This window comes from Penaeus chinensis, chromosome 10 (assembly GCF_019202785.1).
Source record: "Penaeus chinensis breed Huanghai No. 1 chromosome 10, ASM1920278v2, whole genome shotgun sequence".
NCBI lineage: Eukaryota > Metazoa > Arthropoda > Malacostraca > Decapoda > Penaeidae > Penaeus > Penaeus chinensis.
The window spans coordinates 34,894,670-34,918,429 of NC_061828.1; the positions used below are offsets into that span (position 1 = coordinate 34,894,670).

Genomic DNA, 23,760 nt, shown 5'->3' on the forward strand with positions numbered 1-23,760 from the left:
TCATCATTATTATCATTATTATTATTATTACTATTGTTGTTGTTGTTGTTAATGTTGTTGTTATTAATATACTGATGTTCTAATATTCGTATTGTCGTAATTATATATAATTTATCATCAGTATTATAATTATTATCATTAAAATTAATATTATCATGGTTGTTATCATCGCTATTGTCGTTATTATTATTATCATTATTTTCATTATTACTATCATTGGCAATTATCGTTGGTGTTGTTAACGTTCTTATTGTTATTATTACTTTTATCACTTGCATTATCATTTTTATTAAACCCATTAATGTTATAGTTACTATCATCACTATTATTTTTATTGTAACATCATTAGTTTTGTCATTATCACTGATGTTATTATTATCTTAACTATTGCCATGTCTTTTGTTATTATCATTGTTTTTACTATCATCGTCATTTTTTACGTGTTGTTTTTGTGCGTTTTACTGTTGTTTCTATCATAAATATCACTACTATTGCGTCATATGTTATCATCCACAATACATGTTTTTATCATTATTTGTTTTGTCGTTTTATGTCAAAATTCTAACATAATCATTACTTTTATTTTCTCTATGATCTACGAGATATTATAATTATTAGGAGAAGCAATACGGTAGTAGGAAGATGACGTAGTGTTAATAGAAGTATTGGTATGCACATTATATATTTGTTATTTACTCATAATTACTGCGACAGTTGTTTCCTTTACCGCCATTGTTATTACGCCTGTTCTCTTCGTCTAATCCTCCACATTTTTTGTTAACATTTTTTTTTTTTTTACTATTTTCTTTCATGGGACTGCTGTAGAAGGACAATAAGCATAACATTATTCAGTTCCATTCAAAAACCGAAAAAACAATAGGCCTATAAAGTAATTCATGCGTATCTGTATCTATGCCGTGTTGATACATGGAAATTTGGGTTCGCTTATATCCAGTGTTTTTTTTTTGTTTTTTTTTTTTCAAGTAATGTGCGCAAGGAATGTTTCAGTGCAACCATTGAAGAAAATAGAAATGTTTTCACCTTCACCAGCGTATATCCTCACGGACATGAATTATATGAATTATATAATTTGTAAAAGATCCTGATAACTCAAAATTGCGAGACTCAATCAACGTTCACATTTTCTATCAGAAAAGATTAGATAAAATAGATCTGGCAATGGTATAGTGCCAAGTCGCGTAGCTCGGCTTCCAAAGCTTAGTATTTGGCAAATGTATCTCTTGCGAAGGCAAGCAAATTTTTTCTTGCTTCTTTTTATTTTTCAGAGAGGCTTTAACAGGGATGACATGCATATTGCCAACAACTTCACCTCTTTCTCTAATTCTAGCAAATGAGTTCTACCAAGACTGTTGACGGAAGTCAGGGCAATTGGAGTCAAAATTTATTCCTGCCTAGTTCGCAAAAAAAAAAAAAAAAAAAAAAAAATCTGAGGTAGATTTTCTTTCCAGTCGTTTCTAAATATTGTATTTGTTGTATATTCATCATGGTGTTTTTATGATTCTTTAAGGGAGAAATTTTCAGGGGTTAATAGGAATGACCTTATATTGCTGCGAGCGGAAGATTTGCGAGAAGAGATAACCATGAGAATCTCTCTCTCTCTCTCTCTCTCTCTCTCTCTCTCTCTCTCTCTCTCTCTCTCTCTCTCTCTCTCTCTCTCTCTCTCTCTCGCTCGCTCGCCCGCTCTCTCTCTCCCATATAGCCTATCTGCTGGAAGGTTTAATGGGAAGGGATGGCCCAAATTTTCCATGGCTGTTCATCTGGTATGTAGGATTGCATCGCCCTGGTCCTCCCTCCGGGGTTTCATTCGCCTCCGTGCTTCCCGGGCGAAACATCCCTAAGCGCTAAGGAGACTTGAGGTTCTCCTAAACCTAATGCGTCGATAAGGTAAACCTAAAGGCCAAGACAACTAAGAGATCTCCTCGCAATAGATCCCTGGCTAGCCCCTCAAAAAGCTCCAAGTTGAAGGCTTTGGTGAGTCAGGTGATGATCCCACAGCCATTGAGAACTCCACTGTGAAGGTGCCAGTCCGACGTGTCTGATGTCTTTGGGACGTGTATGTGTCTCGTGAAGACACTGGAAGCCACCTGGTTGATCTTTGCTTTGAGCTCTTGTTTAGGGTTAGTAACAGATGTTTAATAGACTTCATTGACAATTGACCTCAGCAGGCCAGCACATGTCAGACCTGCAGGCGTTACTATGGTAACTAGGGGAGTTAGCTAACACTCCCAAATAAGGATAAAAACCTAGTACTCACCCTCAGAGAGTCAGTGAGATCCAGAGTGAGTGGAGTCAGAATGCAGGAGAGTCAGTGAGACAGGGTCACAGCAACAGAGGTCATGACCGGCCACATGATAAAATAGCATAGTTTATTGCATTCGTGCATTTGTGTTGTGTTTGTGACTTATGGCTAGTGAATCAGATATAGACTTTATATCGAACCACGCTACCACCGTTAAAAGTTCACTTGGAACCTCTGCTTCAGCAGAGCTCCACTACAGGCGTTTAATCCCAAACCGAACTGTTTCGACGTCTTGAATGGCACATGTAATCAGCATAGACTAGAAATAACGGGTTAGATCAGCACCGTCTAAAAATTATATCTCATCTTTATATTCAAAGACATAACCTTGCCCTCCAAAGAACCAAGAAATTGTTGAGAACGAGATCAAATTGTGCATACTTTTAAATGTGTTCGCTATGGTTATTTCCTCGAGCATATTTTCCAACCAGTCTTACCTAGACCTAAGACACAGCAAAAGGTGGGGATGGGATCAAGTGCCCTTCTTATCTAACAGGTAATACTGTGGACGACTGTACGAACTATAGGCCTATGCCATTTATGAGTTTCATTTGTTTCCTTTATACATCTTCCTATTTCCATAGATCGTCGGTGTATGTGGCGTCTCCTCGAGTAAACGGATGATATGCCACGATTTGAGAAATATCAAGACGTATAAGGAATGAAACCTTAACGGGACCGGGAGCGCCCCACACTGATTAGCTAAGAGATTAGCAGAACCTCTTTCGACCGATGTTAACTCCATTACCGGTTGTCATCTATCAATTGCCACCTATCTAATGGCCAAACTTCGTAGCACTGGAATGAGGCGAAAAAAAAATTGTCATCCAAGATGACAAATCGCTGTTCCTTACGTGCCGATTCGACGGAACCATCGAAGCTGCGAGGTGGACCATAATAGGCATAGCTGAGGACACGACTCCACTACCGAGGGATGACTACATCGCTCCTCTGTGTGGAACTTGGCCCGTTCGAATTCCGAAGACAAGAGCCTGAGAAAATTCAGACTTGCTATGGGCTTACTATAACGTAGTATGACTTGTCTATGTGAACAACATCCTCGCCATAATATCAATGGGGACGGACCTGCAGGAAATCTGCTGAAGACTAAGCACGGTGCACTCCACAGCATAAATCGCCGCGGAGCCTAGATAACCGACCAACATCTATTCCTCGAAACCGTGACCCCAGAAGGCATGGCGTTATTTTCCGCGTAAAGAAAACCCACAAAAAAGATGACTTCATCTAATGCTTCTTTGACCACAACAGAAGAGAGAGGAAGGCGTAGACATCAGTTTCTTCCTCTTACCCGGAGTTTCTGCCGGAGGAAATTAAACACTCAACATTACCTTGGGACAACCTCTAATACCCTTGCGGCGTGTTAATCCTCCTGAAACGCCAGATGGAGATGCCAATGGACAGACTTTAAAAGGAGACCCGCTGTTGAATGATGATATACATACATACATCATACGTACATACATACATACATACATACATACACAATCACACATATATGTGTGTGTGTGTGTGTGTGTGTGTGTGTATTTATATGTATGTATATATGTATATATATGTATATATATATATATATATATATATGCATGTGTGTATATATATATATATATATATGATGCATGTATGTATATAAATACATTCACACACACATATACATATATATATACATATATAGATAGATAGACAGACATACATATATACATACATACATACATACATATATATATATATATATGTATATATATATAGATATATGTATGCATGTATATCTGTGTGTGTGTGTGTGTGTGTGTGTGTGTGTGTGTGTGTGAGTGTGTGTGTGTGTGTGTGTGTGTGTGTGTGTGTGTGTGTGTGTGTGTGTGTGTGTGTTTACTTATAGTATATATAGTATATACACAATTGCTGGGAACTATTAAAGAATAAAACTTTAGTGTGTATAACTTATCGGTATGTACAAGGTCCATGCTGAACATATCATAATATAACACTGAAGGGAAAAACAAGAAAACACACAAATATGGCAATATTCGTGTTTTCTACTTCCCTTCGTTGTTGTATACATTTTAAACCTGTTCACTCCCGTTCACATTCTAATTAGTTAACGGTATTATTCTACATAGACCCTTATTGTAATATTTATAACCTTTTATGAAAATATGGTGATTTCGTTCTCATTAAAAGAAAATTTCATTGTTCTTCATATATTCACATAGACAAACACGAGATAGATATATAACAGTCCTCCAGAGACCTTTTTTATCCCATCCAACCTATTTGACCTTTCGGTTTGCTATTTGTGCAAATTAAGTCTGGCAAGTTTTTTATATTAAAAAAATAATAATTATAGTGGTTAGTTTTATACTTCTTAGGATATTACAGCACACATACAGCGAACGTCTTTTGATATATTTATTCCCGCGAATATAAATATTTAGGACAAGCATCGCGTTTGAGGAAATCACTTGTCCGATACCTATGAACTATCTTTTGTTGCATTTAGACCATCCATAATCCATTTTTACACACTGCAGTTACAGCCAGATTTTTTTTCACCATACCTTGTTTTTAGTTAAATGTGGATTATCTGTAACAGGAAGTTGAAATGTACTAATAAACATAAATATCAGCGCCACGAAGACAAGGGAGACTCTTTCGGAGCTATTGTTGTTGTGACGAGACGAGAGGCAAGAGAGGAGAACCAATATGTGTATTTAACATGTATTTAACCTTTTTGGTAAGTGCAAGTTACTAAGAGCCTTCGAAAATATGCGAAAACAAACCCCAATAGGAAGAATAAATTTAGAATTGAGCCCTTAAAGACAGTAACAAGAGGAAAGCCTAGATCCTGTGGTAATCGCGATGAGGTCGTGACAACACCCTCGGAAACAATAGTTGTATTGTGTGTTATTTCACGCTGTAAACGTTGTTTCTTTGTCCTATACATGGTTAATAATATAAAATAGTCCTATAATCCTAAAGGTAGATACATTTGCTTGTCTTTTTTCCATAAGTTTGTTTTTTGGTTTTGTTAATTACGTTGATTAACTCCTGCATCTGTTTTCTGTTGTAGTTTTAGTTAATTGTATTCCCTTGATTTAGTCATTCTAAATATGAATCGTCTGTTAATACCCAACACAAAGGGTAAGTGATAGATGTTAGTGTAGACTAAAATGTACAGTATAACTTGGTTATACTGAACATTTATAACCAATACTATAGATTTTAGGTTAACTAAAGTTTCACAACAGCATAATTTTTTTTCTCAGTGTTTGGTTGTGAAACGTTGGACCAAATTGAGTTCTTTTTTTCTTTTTTTTTTCCGAGAACTAAGCTCTTTCAAGCAGAGTTCAACAAATTCCGCTCCAGAATACAACCAAAAGGTATATTCTATTGTAACAAGTGGTTGGTTACCATAAATCACATCTTATGATAGGATATACTTGTTGACTGTATTGTTGCTTGACAAAGGTCATTTGAACTTGGTATATCACTTGTGATGTTAAGAATTGTCACGTTTGTTTTAAAGCACAGGTTATAATAGAAACTTTCACTGGGTTGTACTTTGTAACTGCATTGTTATGATTTAGTGCAGTATTCTGGAAAAAGCCTGGCAATTGAATAGAAGCTAAAAGCAACAAGTTAAAAATGAACAAATTTGGAGGGAAGTGTGGTGCAAACATGTCTCATACTAAACACTAGGCAATATTATTTTTTTCAACTATAAAAGTAATGTTGTAATGTATAGAGATGTGATGTACTCTGAAATAATTTTGGAAAATAGGATAGAAAAAAATAATTAATCTTATATTCATGATAAATACTTTTATTATCAGATTTCCTGTATCTAATAATCAAGCAGTACAATTTCTTTTGTATTTGTACTGGTAATGGTCAAGGAATTTCCACTTTAACCACCCTTTTAATGGTATCTATTACTTTCTTTTCCTTGTCAAGGGTAAATAATTTTTATCATTCTGATTACCCAAAAAGGAAATTTCACAAAACAGCCAACTAAGAAAGAGACAGGATTTTACTGTCATAGTTTATCACTTCAATCAATTTTCACCACCAGGAACAACAACAGCAACAACAGCTAAAACTAAAAATGATTATGTGATATCTTTAGGGTCACGTTTGTAGTTTTGAATATTCTGAAGAGGAACTATAATAATGCAAGGCAATATATACATCTTTCTATGTAATAAGCACATGTAGATGTAACTTATTATGAATATTTTTCATTTCACTTATTCTGACACCATCTTTTGATTTATTCTTCATTCTGATTTCTTTGTTGAGAATCATCCAAATTACACCGTGGTCCTAAAACTCGGTCTGAACTTGATTTTTGAAATGTGTAACAAAATATTTTAAGCAATATCACTACCCTGTTAGGAGCATTACATCCAAAATTTTCATGAACTTCTTGGTGATACAGGTACATAGATGAGAATAATGTATTCTTTAAAAAATAATTTGAATACTAGAAAGAATCCTCCATAAATATAAAAGCACAGAAGTAAAGGTTGTTTAAAAACAGCTATTAAATAGCTTACAATCAGTAAAAGTAATATTTTGATATATGATTTAAGTACCATAAGCAATCTATGGTTTCCCATTTGTGGCATAACAGAAAAGAAAAGTACACACTAACAATAGGTTGAAATTTATAAACACATCATGAGGGGACCACTTCTATGCTTAGAGAGATAGTGCCTAAGGAAAAAAGAGAAGATGACAGCATCTGTGAGGGAAGACAAATAGAGTTTCCTGATAATGACCTCTGCTTTCATAATGTTACCTTGCTCTAAGTGTTACCAAATTAACCCTGATGGGTGGAAAAAATTCCTGAGAATTTTAAACTCTGGAGATTTGTGGCAACAGGCAGATACTGGGCACGGGAGTCTGCTACATCAGGCCGAACGTCCCACTCCAAGTGTTCCGGCGTGTCGCTGTGCGTACAGCCGTACCCCACAGACCGAGCGGTTTCTTAACATGCCAATAGGCGTGGCCCATCAGCATCGGGTTAATGAGCAGTCAATCCACCCTTAACCACAGATGTTCCTTTCTTTGACAATGTTTCTAACACGACACCACTTTTCCCTCATAACAGTTGGTTCTTCTCTTTGACTTTTATGCCATTATTATTTTTACTGAAATATTACATTTGCATTATCTAATTAGCTGTGGTAATCTATTTTATTGGATTATCATCCTTATTGGATTCTGCATTTCACATCTCTTGATGTCACATTTTCTGTTTTACCAATTTTAGTAACTTCAGCAAATATGTCATAGACTTTTTCAGGAGGTAATGCTTTACATCATTACATAACATTAATGTATCTTGCACTCATTAAAAATACATGACAGCATAGAGGTAATATACAATAAATTTACAACTGTAATTATGTACATGATTATGTTTGCTTAAGTTTTGATAGATATATAAAGCAAGTGATGCTAATGCCGTGTTGGTTGCATATATTAACAGTACCCTCAAACACATAGAGGGGGTAGACACATAAATATCTATATCCTAGATGGATTTCTGTCATTAATCATCTTTAAAGCATCCATTATTTATGTTCTGGCATGATAGAGAATGCTTGAAAGGATTTCAAGCTCTTTCTTGTCAGAATATATGTGGATGTGTATTTGTCTTTCTTAGAATACAGGAAGCGAAGGCCACAATATCATTTGATGCAATTTCCAATAATTCCTAAATTACATATGGAAAATTATTATTACCACTTTTGATAATATCAGAAACACTATAATTGCAGCTTTAGATGATATGAACTCTTTAAGATATGATGAATATCAAATGTCACTCCTGAAATTCCCTGGGGAATAGTTTTAGACATCAACTGAGCATTTTACTTGCCAGTAATAATAAAATGAAAAACATTGGTGCATAGTGTAAGAGGAATGGGTGGGTTTTTTTTGTTACCAGTGCTACCAGAGAGCATTAAACTCCTGAAATCTTGAGCAATACTCAGGCACCTTATCCCATTGATCCAAGTTGATAAAGTTTTCAAAAGAGAAATCAGCTAGGTTTTCATGGTATAGTGCCTTGAAATGTTACCTCCGTGTCATATATCAGTGAAAAGGCCTAGTATCAAAATAGACCTATTCAGTTCAACAAAAATCTGCAGAATTTAGTATTTATTCTCCACATTGAATATTTCCAGACAATGAAAACTTCTTTGGAATTGTTCATACATAATAGATAGCAAGAATGTTACATGAATATAAAGTGGTACATGTATATATATATATATATATACATTTTCACATTAGTATCTAGGACTTCATTAGTACAGAGAATATTTGGGTATTAGTAATTCACATATATGCAAATATTTTTTTATTATTATATATTGTTATAATATCTCACAATTGTCCTTTAAGAGGCTCAGCCATAAAGAGATACATTTTAATTACAAAAATTATGCATTTACAGTGTCATACCTTTTTTTAACTTAATTAACCCATTAACTGCAATAATAAAAATTGACTAATGGCCATTAATGCAGGTTATTAGTGCACAACGGCAGTTCCCCCCTCTTGCTCCCGTCTCATTCATTACTTTGTGAACAACTTGAGGCACCTAATATGTTATGCTTGTATTTTATATATGTTATACTTGTATAACATATATAGAATATGTTATACTTGTATAACATATATAAAATATGTTATACTTGTATTTTATATACAAGTATATATATATATGTTATAATTGTATTTTATCTGTAAATGGGATATGAATATTTGTACATTTCTCAGTGCAGTACTGACATCAAAAATTAAACCATAGATATCTTGGTAAAATTATGATATTACTGTATTTGAATGGAAACCAAGGATTGATAGCATGGAAATTCTTAGATCAGATCTCAGAGTAACTGTGCAATACAGTAAGTGGTGATTCTATGAACAAGACAATATTTTGCAGTAGTTATTACTAAAATTACAACTTCACCATTTACAGTAGCCTAATTGAAATGCAAGATCTTATATGAAGTGTAAAATTAGTGATTCTGTATGTTACCATTCCTAATCACTAGTCTCATAGGAGTAGACACTTTTCTAATATGAAATGTAATTGATTTTATATTATTTATAGAATGAATAAGCAACAGAGAGGATGGGTGCAGGTTGGAGTGAAGTGGGAGTGGAGGGTGTGCCCCTAGAACTTGTTTATCGAGTGCTACGCCATGTTTCCCTTCGGGATTTGACAACACTCTCAGCGACGTGCAAATACCTACGTACCCTTATTGATGAATCTCCTCTACTTTGGTCTCATGTACATACACAGGTAAGATCAGATAATTATTTCTCTTTTTTTACATTTCCTGTTTATGATATAAGCATCAGCATATATCATGCATTCTCACTAACATTAATAAATTTTTAAGCAATTGATATATAATCCGTGCTTTGCTCATTTTCTCCTTACTTTTAGGAATTGTGGCCTAATGAGAAAACGTGGCACTGGTTTGAGAGAGCAGCTCAGTGTGGAAATATTGGGGCAAGCATTAAGTTAGCAGTTGCATTACTCTACAATGAAGGAGGTAGGAAGTTAAGATTTCAGAACTGTAGAAACTGTATTTGAAGGATAAAAAATGTGTATAAATTTAAAGAAATTAAATTGAAATGTATTCAGTCCTCTTTACATAATAGTCATTTACAGATTTTCTTCCCCCCAAATTTTTATGAGGTCCACATAGTGCCTGATGAATTTTAGACAAAGCTCTTTGAATATTACCTGCATGTATGCTCTCCTATTAGAATTCAAATTTCTGATGTTATGAAAAAGCCCCTCAGCAGTATATGGGAGAATTCTGGTTTTCATTAACATCTGGCTGCATTGACTAGATTTGTCTCTAAAAGGTAAATCTTCAGTATCAGCATTAAACACTGGAGTGAATGTTACCTACCCAAGTTATGTAAAGTCTTTGTATAGCTAGAAAATTACATTCGAATTATGATATCTATTTATGTTGCTTATCATCTGCAAATATGATAGGTGGGGAGAGCATGTAGTATAATATGGAAACTTTTGTTTCTAACTAATGAAGAAAAAAGGAAACACAAGAAAGGAAAGGAAAGTTACAAACCAGTCTTATGTATAGAATATTGAAAAGTGGCTAATTCATCATAAGCTATGGGGGATAAGCTACAGAGCAGATATTGATGTGTACAGTTGTTTTTACCAGTTTAATGTTTCTGAATATTTTCTTATTTTCTTTCCAGTGGTCTTGGATGCCAAACCTGTCGGTAATGGTGAACTTGCTGTTACTCTGTTTGAACGCCTGGAAACTGGAGGATCATTGTGGCCTCGTTCACAGCTATGGTTACTTTACCGTCCTCCATGGGGTGCACAACCACTTTGCTGCAAGCGTTATGTACATACAAGAATTTCTCACATTGCACAGGTATGTTATGCAAAAGGACAGCTGTAGTTATAGAAATATGATGAAACCAAGTCTCTGGTCAAGAGATGCTACATGCTTCTGTTTGTCAGGAAGATAAAAAAAAAAAAAAAAAATTATTGTTGTGAAAGGATGCTGCCAGGTTTACAATGAGTTTCAAGTATGAATGCACTTTTTCATAAAGAATATTGTAAAATATATTTATTGCCTTGTCAAGTAATTGTAAGAACATATGCTCTATAAAGGAATACTGCATGCAAAACTATTGAAAATTATTTAGAATATAAAGAAAAAGTATGACACACAAAAGATGCATATGATTTCCAAGAGTTAAGACTGTGATGACATAATATTTGTATTTGTTAAACTATGTCAATTTACTTAATTTCTGGACCGCCATTTTCAAAATTGATGCATGTGGTATGGAATCTTATGTCATTTTTTGTCTGGTTTCTCATGTATAATTATGCCTTCACTACTCTATTAGAAACACTTAATGCACACAGATGACTGGTGCTTCCTGGGCAAACCGGGTTTTGAGTCGCATCGCAGAAGTAACGGGAGAAAATGAAAATCTTCACGACCCAACTGCCATCAACTGGATCAAAGTTGCTGCCATGGGTAATGATATGCATGCCAGGCTTCTGCAGTGGCGCTCAAGGTATGAAAGAAGACACCTGGAGGGTTCTTTAGACCCAGGAACCGAACTTCAGGCCAGTCGAGAGCTGAGGGAGTTGTGCTTAACGGGCTACTATCCAACAGCTCTAACTCTTGCCCAGTTCCTTGCATCATCAAGGTATGTTGTGCTGTCAGCCAATTTTCTGGAGACTGACAGGGTGATTTTAATGTTTTATCTACATTTAAAAAAAAAAAATCTTTCATTTTTTTTATTTGATTTATTGTATGGACAGCAATATATTAAGTTGAAGATATTGTATATGTATTAAAACATAAAATTATTTCAGTATTTATATGATATAGGATTACAATCAGATTTCATACTTTGCCTTTGATATAAAATCACAGACCTTTCTTAAAAAGTAGATTCTGAAAAAAAAAAAAAAAATTTAGATCTTGGAAAAATTTTGCAATAATAAAGTAAACAGTGATGCTTTTGATTATTGAACCATAAGAAACGTTAGTGTAAGAAACTAAGGTACAATTATTCCTTTATCCTTAGACTTTCAAGCAACCAGTGCCTACCAGAAATCAGAGAATTTTTTCAAAATAGCCCACCATCCCGAACGTGGTGTGCTCTTAATTACCAGCAACATGTCACGCCACACATGCATCATGTGCTCGTAGACTGGTTGTGCGAGGTTACCAATATGAAACTACATGCATCAAAAGTGATTCATGCTGCAACACAGGTATTTTCTTTTTATAGTGCTCTTAGAATTCATTAGATTTTAATATGTTTTGGTCATTCCGTTCTTAATAATTGCAGGTTGAAATTTCTGGTTTTCTGTTGTTGATATGAGAATGCTTTAATCAAGGAGCATTCATGTGAAAGCTAATCTAAGGTTAAATTTTTTTTTAATTAATTTTATTTTATTTCTCACATATTTGTGACTGTTTTCACACATGGCTCCACAAATGCTCAGCCACCAAGGAACCAATCAGTAAGCTTACATATCCTCAGCTGATTACCCCTTCCTTTGAGTTTTCAAAAAAAAAAAAAAAAAACCTAATGCTATTGATATTGACGTTATTATTGTTTGCATTATGATTATTATAATGTTATGAACAGTACTAATGGCAATGAAAGATAATAAAGAATCTCCAAAAATCAAAAAGAAAAGGGTATGCAGGTAAAGTAGATATGACTAGTGATTGACTCCTTGGCAATAAGGTACTTGTGGAACCATGTATGTGTAAAGACAATCAATAAACCTAAAGCTCAAGTGGACTTAGCATGTATTCTCACCATTCTATGAACTTTGGGTAAGGTAGATATCCTAGATATTGATAATGTTCATCCTTTCTTTGTGTAGATAGTGGAAGCATACCTGAATGTAGAACAAGTCAAGTGCCACCAACTACAACTTGTAGGAATTACTGCTGTACTTCTGGCAACAAGGTATGATATCAAAATCTGTTGGACAGAATTTTTAATGGCAGGTAATTAAATTTAATCTTGTCTCTCTGTAGGCAAGGGAGCCTCATACTTTAATTGGTTTGATTAATTGATTAGTTTGCTCTTTAGTATTTGGGTGGATATTTGTTAATTTCTTTCCCCTTCCAAACCAGGTTCATACCAGGAGCGTCAATTCTCACAATCAGGGAAGCATCATGGGTGACAGACAATACTTACTCCTACAATCATGTTGTAAGAACTGTTGGACATATAATGGCAGCTCTGAAGGCAAATCTTGCTTTTCCAACAAGTAAGCATATGATTAAGTTGGTTCTTAGAGGTTACTCTATACTTTGATAAATTATATTCTAATAGGTTATTTTCTATATTTTCCAAATTTAGAGTTGTTATTGAAGGAAATCACAATGAATGTGCATTGCCTCAAAAGTGTTTACTCATTTGTTATCCCTCTTTCAGTCCTAGACTATGCCACCGTGTTGTTAGAAAGTGTGCGAGCACCAGAAGTTACTCAAGAATGGACGAGGTTCCTCTGTGACTTAGCAACCACGTGTGCTTTTCCCCCAAGAACCACTCTTGCACAAGTAATTATATCCCTTGTAGTTGTTTATTGATATATGAGCAATAGATATTTTTTTTCATTTAAGGGGACTGTTGACACTTAAATGTCTAGCATGGTTTAAAGGGACAAGAGGCATTCCAATTTCAGATCTACTGTGCTTGCAGAATTTTATTTTACATAGGTTATTTTACATAATTTTTTGCATCAAGTGAGTTGCCTTTGTTTCTTATGTATTTAGTTTTTTTTCCCTAAATATGGTAGCAATGTGGGTATTGCCATCTTATTGACATTTTTTTTTTTAAATTGTGTGTGTGTGTGTGTGTGTGATTGTGTGTGTGTGTGTGATTGTGTGTGTGTGTGTGATTGTGTGTGTGTGTGTGTGTGTGTGTGTGTGTGTGTGTGTGTGTGTGTGTGTGTGTGATGTGATTGTGTGTGTATGTGTGATTGTGATTGTGTGTGTGTGTGATTGTGATTGTGTGTGTGTATGTGTGATTGTGTGTGTGTGTGTGTGTGTGTATGTGTGTGTATGTGTGTGTGATAGTGTATGTGTGTGTGATTGTGTGTGTGTGTATGTGTGTGATTGTGTGTATGTGTGTGCGTGTGTGTGTGTGTGTGATTGAGTGTGTGTGTGTGTGTGTGTGTGTGTGTGTGTGTGTGTGTGTGTGTGTGATTATGTGTGTATATGATTATGTGTGTATGTGTGTATGTGTGTGTGTATGTGTATGTGTGTGTGATTGTGTGTATGTGTGTGATTGTGTGTGCGTGTGTGTGAGTGTGTGTGTGTGTGTGTGTGATTGTGCGTGTGCGTGTGCGTGTGCGTGTGTATGTGTGATTGTGTGTATGTGTGTGTGATTGTGTGTGCGTGTGTGTGATTGTGTGTGTGTGGGATTGAGTGTGTGTGTGTGTGTGTGTGTGTGTTATTGTGTGTGTGTGTGTATGTGTGTGTATGTGTGTGATTGTGTATGTGTGTGTGATTGTGTGTGTGTGTGTGTGTGATTGTGTGTGTGTGTGATTGTGTGTGTGTGTATGTGTGTGTGATTGTGTGTATGTGTGTGCGTGTGTGTGAGTGTGTGATTGAGTGTGTGTGTGTGTGTGTGTGTGTGTGTGTGTGTGTGTGTGTGTGTGTGTGTGTGTGATTATGTGTGTATGTGATTATGTGTGTATGTGTATGTGTGTGTGTGTGTGTGTGTGATTGTGTGTATGTGTGTGCGTGTGTGTGAGTGTGTGATTGAGTGTGTGTGTGTGTGTGTGTGTGTGTGTGTGTGTGTGTGTGTGTGTGTGTGTGATTGTGCGTGTGCGTGTGAGTGTGAGTGTGTATGTGTGATTGTGTGTATGTGTGTGTGATTGTGTGTGCGTGTGTGTGATTGTGTGTGTGTGTGTGGGATTGAGTGTGTGTGTGTGTGTGTGTGTGTGTGTGTGTGTGTGTGTGTGTGTGTGTGTGTGTGTGTTATTGTGTGTGTGTGTGTGTATGTGTGTGTGTGTGTGTTTGTGTCTGTGTGTGTGTGTGTGTGTGTGTATGTGTGTGTGTATGTGTGTGTGTGTGTGTGTGTGTGTGTGTGTGTGTGTGTGTATGTGTGATTGTGGGTGTGGGTGTGGGTGTGGGTGCGTGTGTGTGCGCCCTGTGTTTTTACAGTCACAATGGATAACAAAGAGAATTGACAAAAGCCTAAGACTACTACAAAACAACTTGCCTAAGGAATTTTGCATGGCTCTCAATATGCTGATGATACATCATAAAACATTTTATAAATACCAAAAAGGTATAATAGAAAACAGTTAAAAAAAAAAAAAAAAAAAAAAGATATTACAAGAGTGGCAGGGACTTGCTGTTTTGGAAAGAGGAGGTACCCACTGCCTCTTTCCAATGACATACCTGTCTGACGACCACCTAGTGGTGAAATTATATAAATAAAATTGTCTTTTGATGAGTAATCCTTTAAATATAGTACTAGTAGTGGAAATAGTTTGTTGATTTTATGAGTACAAAAATCATGGATTTTGGGAAAGAACTTATGTTGAATCTTAATCTCTAATATTTAATCCCTGAAAACTAGGCATTTTAATGACATTACCCAGAAGCAATGAAATATATGGGATATTTTCAAGTCTTATTTCATCGGGCCCTAAAGATATCATAAGGCTATTTACAGCCAAGAAATAAGAAAACATTGTTCATTATTAAGTTTGCTCTATGAGATGAAGCAACACACTATGAAATGACGTCAAGACATTACAACAACATCCTTCTTATTCACACAAAATGTTGGGAACATAAGTGTAGAAGCATCTTGAACATTTCAAGTCTTTGCTCCTAATAGTTTTGATTTTAGCTGTGTTTCCTCTCCCCTTAATTGACACTTTTATAATGAAACCATTTTATGCTTTGAAAATGTCTCAGTGATCTGTACTTCATCTACTTATAATTAAATATTTTCACTTATCAAATTTTATTTTGCTAGATTGCAAGTTCATGTGTGATGCTAGGATATATATTGTCTAGATTACCATGGCCAAACTTGCCTGCTGTATCTGGTTTCACTCAACACCAGTTGCTTCAACCAGCATTGATTATCTACAGTAAAAGGTATGATCATCATGTTTTTGTTTTTTATGTGTCACTGACTACTTTATAATATTTTTTTGTAGAAATGTATAAACATTTGCAAGATATGTAGCAGTATTATGTTTTTTTTTCAGCTTTGATTTTAAATGTCGACGGCAAGGGATCATTGACCGGTACAGCATGCCTGCCTTTAGCTCTATGCAAGTTGGGCGGAAGCCAGTGCCACTTCTTGAAGACCTTCTGGCTTCATTGGGTCTTTCAGAGGCTGACTACCTTCATATGGTGGTTATGCCATCAAGTCTTGGAGGTAATTATTTCTTCAATTTGATCCAGTATAAGGTTAAGAAATTGATTGATCAGTTTTACTCTCTGTTTGTGTTTTACTATTCATGATTATTTTCCATTTTCTTCTAGATGAAGCAGGCTTTTCTGCCATGGAAACTGATGGTCTTGCAATAGGGGCAAGGTGTAGTGGTGTTGTTTACAGAACTCAGCAGTTAGAACGTGAAGAGCAAATCAATCGCGTGGATTACCAAGAAAAGCAACTACAAAAGCAGTCTGAACCCAGTTCAAGTGACAGTATGAACAGTAGTATCTGTGACAGAAACAGCAGGACTGTTGAAGCTAGAGCAGGTGGGGCCCAGGCAATTAGTGACATAAAACCAAGTGCTCATGAGAGGCCAGATGATTCCAGGATGGATTTTAGTGATAGTGAAATGGCTCAGGAATCGCCAGATTTCGAACCACCAAACCCTAAAGATGTGTCGTGCATGAGGGTAGAGAGCCGTAATGGTGCAGCTGGAGAGAGTTTAACAAGGAGACATTATCAGTTGTCTGAGGGTGGCACAGAAGGTGTTTGTGCATTAAATCAGGAACAGGCTAGTTGCAATCTAAGGAATCCAGGAGGCATACAAGAAGTCAATCTGATGCCAAGTGAAGACATGCTTGAAACACTAAGTGAGACTACCAGTAGTGAGGAAAGTTCTGATTTGCTTTCTCAGACTTGTGAGGACGGTGAAACCAACTATACTAGAGTAAGTCTGAAAAGAAAATTAGAAAATGCATCAACAACAGAGAGGCCAGAAAAATGCCTAATATTAGATGTGGATAATTTACAGTTAGACTAAATATACTTCAGGCATTAAATGAGTTGGAGTAATTTGTTACCAGGTGAGGATATTTTCCAGAAATATGCGTCTTCCAGACTGTGTATACAAGTTAACTCATTAATTTATTGTAAGGATTGTTTTGTGCATAGTGTACATTTTTTGTTTATTTCTACTTTTTGTAAGTAATTGTAAGTGATATTGTATAAGAGGATGTGTGTATCCTTTCAGATATTTTTTAATTCCAAGTTATTTTAATTCCATTTTGGGCATTACGGTCGTATATGTTTTTGACTTATTCTTTTGAAAAAAACCTTCCCTCATTAAGAGGGGAAAATGTTCATTTGATCACAGTCAAATATCAGTTATTTAGATATTTTTTTGAGGACCAGCATAACTGTGGAGTTACTGTAAGTTGTGTGAGGGTGTGTCACTTTGTATGGTCCCTTTGATTGTATCAAGTTTAGAGTATTTAGTGTTATGCTAACTTGCACATTATTATGGTGTAATTAATCATTTAAAGTCCAGATTTTAAGTGATACACAGTGATTTCGAGGCACTGAGAAGACATTACAGAAATTCTCGGGAATGACTCGGAAGGCTCCTTTGAATGTCAAGGATGTTGAATGATATGGCAATCACAGTACCCCCCTCCCTCATTATATGCTGCTTGTTTACTTTATTTGCAGGAAGTAGATATGCAAAACATTTATCTTAACATTACCAATGATTAAGGGGCAGTTTTAGCAGATTTTTTGAAGACGGATTACTCTTTCCATATATAGAATGTGCAATTCCTTTCTGTGCAGTCACATTTCTGCAACTCATGATTTTATGTGATACAGTACCAAAGGCTTCTGGATATGCAGTGCTCTTCTCAGGTAAAACACAATATAGCTACAACCCTGACCTATGAGCATTTTAATTTTCCCTACAACCTCATGAAGTAACTTTCACATTTTATAATTTTACAGAGAAGTAAAAAAAAAATGAACCTCATAGTAAGACATTGCAAAGCATATTATTGACCCTGAAGGTTATGAATTTTGTCATAAATATTCTTTGAAGTTGTCTTTGTTTTGCTTTAGCTCTGAATACAGGTAAGCAACTAGCCATGACAGATGTACACTAATTACATTTTATTTCCTAATTTTCTTGTTGCATACAGAAAAAAAAACAGTATTTGCAGTATTTTTTTATATCCAACAGAAGTCCTTTGATACCAGGTAAAAAAAATGGCTTGATGTAATAATTTTTAAAATAAACATGTCTATACCAGTACAGGTATTTACAGCAGTGGAACCCAGTAAGCCTACTGTAGTCAGTTCATGAAGTATTAAGCAGGTCATGCCAGTTGTTGTGTACAAAAATACCTTTAAACTTGTTGTTTTTTTTGTTTTTTTTTTCTATTGTGAAAATCAGTTTCCAGGATTTTGATCTGCACCATACTTCTGCCAATAGTGTGATTACTCATAGTGGGATAAATAAAACTATTTAGTAATTTACACTTCAACATATTAGAGATAGAACTCAAATCTTTGTCCAGGCTGGATATTCCAGCAGTCTTTATTTTATGTAAATGACCTCAGTTTTCTTGAGGACCCATGAAAAACTACAGTTCTTCATATAAAACACATTTTTACCATCATGTTACTTCTGAAACACGTGTGATATGCATCTAAATGGAAATGTTTCTAATACGTGTGTGGCATTAGGATATTAGTTTAATGCAATCAAGGATATTATGACAGTTTGGAAGTAGGTGATGATATATATTGTGATTAGGAAAATTATGTTGTGCAGTTTTAAGTGCTTGTGTATTGTCGGTTTGAGTGGAGGTGGGAAATGATTCATACAGAGTATATGTGATTATGTTCCAAGGATTAGTGCATAAACAATATGCATTTATAGAAAGGTGAGAAACTGAGAAACTGCTATATTTTCTGCCTTTATTCACAGTATTTTAAAATTTCTACTTAAACAAGTACTTAAATGAGTTAGCAACAGGTATATAAATATATATATATATGTATAGATATAAATATAGATGAATTTAAAATGGTGATGTGTTCAAGTAAAATAGAAGTGTGAAACAAATATTTCTGATGAAGAAATTGCAATATTTGGTTATATACATAGTAGCCATCAACACATATATTTTGAAAATCAGATAAAACTACATGCACCATATCAGAATGCTAGATTTGTATGTATAAGATTAGGGAACTTTAGTTTGTAAAGCAATCTCAGTTAACACTTACAAAAGAGCTTATCTTCTCTTGCTTATTTTGGTATGATATTTGTCAATGTAGTACACTTTATGCCACTTACATGAACTACTAAGATACTGGTAGTAATATAGAACTGCATTGCCAAGCAACCTGAACTGTAGTTTCTACCTCATTACGGAGGCAATTTTATATTTCATTAGAATTATTTACCATGTGCTAAATGACATTGATAATGAGGTTTGTAAGTTAATTATACACTAGAACATTTCTATGTGTAAAACCACTGTGATAAACATTAAGAATAAAGAAATGAAAAACATTTTCTCCGGTCAGTCACCCTAATGCAGTGTTTGTACGAGTTAGTTTATTTATTTTTTATTATGATCTCACAATATACTTCTTTTTTTTATTGTAATAACTGCTGATTAGTAAGTATTTTCACAAAATCATGTCCATAGTGTTTCACCTTTTTTAGGCAAACAAAATTCCAGAAATTTTGAGGTAATGTGCTTAAGCATTTGTGTTCTCAGTACACTCAACAGGTGGACGTCACTACTACTACTACTACTACTACTACTACTACTACTACTACTACTACTACTACTACTACTACTACTACTACTACTACTACTACTACTACTACTACTACTACTACTACTACTACTATACTACTATACTACTATACTACTATACTACTACTACTACTACTACTACTACTACTACTACTACTACTACTACTACTACTACTACTACTACTATACTACTACTATACTACTACTACTACTACTACTACTACTACTACTTCTACTTCTACTTCTACTTCTACTTCTACTTCTACTACTACTACTACTACTACTACTACTACTACTACTACTACTACTACTACTACTACTACTACTTCTACTTCTACTTCTACTTCTACTTCTACTTCTACTTCTACTACTACTACTTCTACTTCTACTACTTCTACTTCTACTTCTTCTTCTTCTTCTTAGGTGGAAATCACTACTTCTGCTCCTTCTTTTTCTTCTTCTTCTTAGGTGGACATCACTACTTCTTCTTCTTTTTCTTCTTAGGTGGACAACACTACTTCTTCTTCTTAGTGACATTCTTAGGTGAATGTCACTACTACTACTTCTTCTTCTGTGCTTAGTCTCATGCTCAACAATGTACATTTCACATTGATGCTGGTAAGTCTGATGATTAAGAATAGTCTTTTTAGTTTGCTTAACTTGAAGCCACCAGGGATGGCATATACATAAATACCATGGTGAGTTTAATTTATTAATTGTTTTTTACACATAGACAGTTCCACAAGTACTAAGTAACTAATGAGCCAATTGTCTCATATGTTTACTCTTGTCCTTGATTTTCAAAAATATTTTCGGGTATCTTGTATTGCTGTTAGTAATGTAACACTATAATAATTACAGTGACTATAATAAAAATTAACAAAATAGATATTGATAGCATTAGTAAAAAGCCTTTTCCCGCAGACTTAGGGAAAGGTGAAATCAGGTGAAGTCACAAGGTCTACTAAGTGATTCCTTTGTGGCTAAGTATTTGCAGAGCTATCTATGTGCTAAGACATTTCACAAAACAATACTGCAGTAAATACATTTTCCTGGTAAAGTTGGGTTAAACTTGTGTATTTTGATAAATAGCTGTTTAAAGTATTTCACCCTGGGTACTATCCTAACAATTGTGTTATCACATAATTGTGGAATCATTATTGCGTCTATGCATACCAATATGGCCTTGGAATCTATTTATGAACTCTACATTTTGCGTAAGCATATGGCTGTAAAAACATTAGTCGATTAGCAGTTTTGGTGTTAGTCTTATTTTGTATATAACCGAAGCAATGATAAAAATGTAAGGGTACAGTGCCTTTTGTCAAATATCATCAGTTTTCATAGTTAAAGATTAGCATGAATTTGTGTAACTTTAAAATTGCATTTATTTCTATTTCTTTTTGCATAATGGCTTTGACCTTTTCTTCAGACCACATTCCAAAATTTAAGTTCTATTCCCACATTCTTTTACCATTTATCAAAGTGATTCATAAAATAGAAGAAAATTGGATGATAAAACTTATGAGGTCAGATATTGGTAAGAGCAGAAATACTTACACTTATCTTATTCATATACTCTCTTTTAAGTTACTTCTAGATTTGGTACTTGAGTCAATATTGACATATTATTTAATGAGAATAATTTAGCTATTGAAGGTGTTTCATACTTTTCATTTAATGATGTTAGTGATAGATAGTGCTTTACTATTTTTTTGTTAAGTTATAAGCTGTATCAGTATCACCCTTGCAGACAACTCATAATACACTTAGTTATTTACTTATAGAATAATTGCAACTTGTAGTCACTATTTTATAATAGTATCAAATACATAACGTATATAAAGACATGCTTAACTACACCACTTGGTATTTTTACTGTTTTCTTGATAAATATATTTTTAAGAAAGCTGCAGCCCCATGTACTGTATAAGGTGTATAAACTCGACATTAGTAGTTGGTGGTTAATGTAAAATCAAGAAAACATTTTCAGTTTGAAAATGGCTCTCTGGAGACAAAACCAGGTGTCATGTACCTTGCATCAAGCTCTCCCCACAACATAGTGTCTGGTTATTACCATTCTGTATTTGATAACAGTCATGATATTAGACCATTAGTTTGATCACATCCAATAAAAATTAACATTTGCACTATTACCTCCCTGTAGAGCTTACTTTAATGTTTTGACATTTAATTAGCTACTATTTCTGTAAAAATAAATAAATAAATAAACAATGAAAGAAAAGTAATTAAAGTGGCCACACAATCTGAGTCATGTAAGAAACTGGACATATGGTCTTGCCAATTCTGCCTTATATTCCAACACAAGGCCCTATTGTGTGAACACAAGGCCCTATTGTGTGAAGATGCGATTCCAAGGACAGGATAGAGTCCAAGCTTTTCTGCTATAAACCAAACCAGTAATTTCAGGGTCTGAAGACACATAGCTTGCTCCTGCCACCAATATCAAAATGTTCATACTCCTAATAAGAGACCTCATGTAATCCTTGAGCCTTTGGTTCCCTGCAAGGCTGAAGAACTCCACAAATACATTGTTATTCTTCCCTTCAGCTCTCTAATTACCTCCCTAACCTTTGTTACTTGATTAGTTCCTTGCTGATGGGTTATTTGAGCACCAGAAACATGATATTTTATACATTTGCTTTCACAATGCATTGAATTTATGATATCTTGATTTTTATTACTAAAAAATCTTTAATATATGTATGCTAAGTTTTTATTTATTTATTTATTTATTAAATTTTTCTGTGTGAACATCTAAGATCATTAGCGTAGTCAAAATATAGCCATAAGGTGGAGCTTGGTGGCAAAGCCCCCAGGTAAGAATTTTTTTGGTTCACAAGACAATGTTTGTGGATTTACAGAATGGTTAATGGTTAAAGCAAACAAATGTGCAAGATACCAAAGGTTACACAGCATTATGTCAAAGTATTGTGGCAAAAAGGGTTAAAATGAGTTAAATGATTAGGATAAATGGACAAAAGAAGGGATGACTGGTTAATGGTTCAAAGCAAAAATAACTGCTAGACATCTAAGGTCATGTAGTACTATAGGAAGGTATAGTATTAAGAAGGATTGGGAGGCGTGTTGAGTTAGTGATTACTTGCTATATGTCAACAGTCTAGTGTAGTATTGGAAAGGGTAAAGATGGGCAAAGGAGGCTTTTAGTGAATGGGTTAAGGTAGGATTAAGCAAGGAAGATTAGATCAAGTGAAGGATATGTGTGTGTCTGAGGAAGGAGAATAGGTTGTTAAAGCAGAGTGGGATTCCACAAGGATATCTGACAGGTTGGGAGGATAGGCAAAGAAAAGCACAGATAAGGGCTGGAGTAAAGCGTGGACAGGACAACAGAATATGCAGAACTGAAAGGGGAATATTACATAGGGAACATAGGGGTGGATCAGAATGTGACATCAGGGCCGAGGATGGCCAATACCTAAGCAGGTGAGAGCTGTCTCCCAGCATCCGTTCTGATGAAATAGAGCTGACCAAGATGAGATTAATAGTTTTACAGTGTGTAATTTATTAATGCAAAGACTTAAAATGGGGGTATTATTATTATTTATTGAAATTTTTCTGCTGCTTCAACATCTAAGGTTATTAACGGCATATTCAAAACAGTGATAGTGTGCGGCTTTGGGCAAAGCCCCCAGGTAAGGATCAGTATAAGTATTCAGAATCAGGGGTTGGTGTGGTGTGGACATAGTGGCGGAGTGTGCTAGAGTATCTGCCTGTTCACCGACATTGATTGTGACATGGCTGGGCACCCAGAAAATCTGACTGATTTGTGGTGTAGACAGGTAGAACAACTAGTCCTGAATCTTACAGACA

At 35.0% G+C, this 23,760-nt stretch overlaps 1 protein-coding gene across 2 annotated transcripts in view; it reads left to right on the forward strand.

Annotated features, from left to right (window-relative positions):
* LOC125029636 (cyclin-F-like) overlaps nucleotides 1-19,655 on the forward strand; it is a 21,996-nt gene extending 2,341 nt beyond the window's left edge. The window contains exons 1-12 of one of the 2 annotated variants that reach the window (XM_047619629.1): nucleotides 4,991-5,072; nucleotides 9,471-9,662; nucleotides 9,810-9,918; nucleotides 10,601-10,782; nucleotides 11,286-11,575; nucleotides 11,960-12,149; nucleotides 12,774-12,859; nucleotides 13,030-13,166; nucleotides 13,334-13,458; nucleotides 15,896-16,020; nucleotides 16,134-16,306; nucleotides 16,414-19,655. In XM_047619629.1, the coding sequence (XP_047475585.1) occupies nucleotides 9,492-9,662; nucleotides 9,810-9,918; nucleotides 10,601-10,782; nucleotides 11,286-11,575; nucleotides 11,960-12,149; nucleotides 12,774-12,859; nucleotides 13,030-13,166; nucleotides 13,334-13,458; nucleotides 15,896-16,020; nucleotides 16,134-16,306; nucleotides 16,414-17,126 (2,301 nt within the window). In that variant the 5' untranslated portion in view covers nucleotides 4,991-5,072; nucleotides 9,471-9,491 and the 3' untranslated portion in view covers nucleotides 17,127-19,655. Of the gene's footprint in view, nucleotides 1-4,990; nucleotides 5,073-9,470; nucleotides 9,663-9,809; nucleotides 9,919-10,600; nucleotides 10,783-11,285; nucleotides 11,576-11,959; nucleotides 12,150-12,773; nucleotides 12,860-13,029; nucleotides 13,167-13,333; nucleotides 13,459-15,895; nucleotides 16,021-16,133; nucleotides 16,307-16,413 lie in introns of those variants that run through there. The other variant, XM_047619630.1, reaches the window with a different exon arrangement.
* Nucleotides 19,656-23,760: the final 4,105 nt, after the last annotated feature.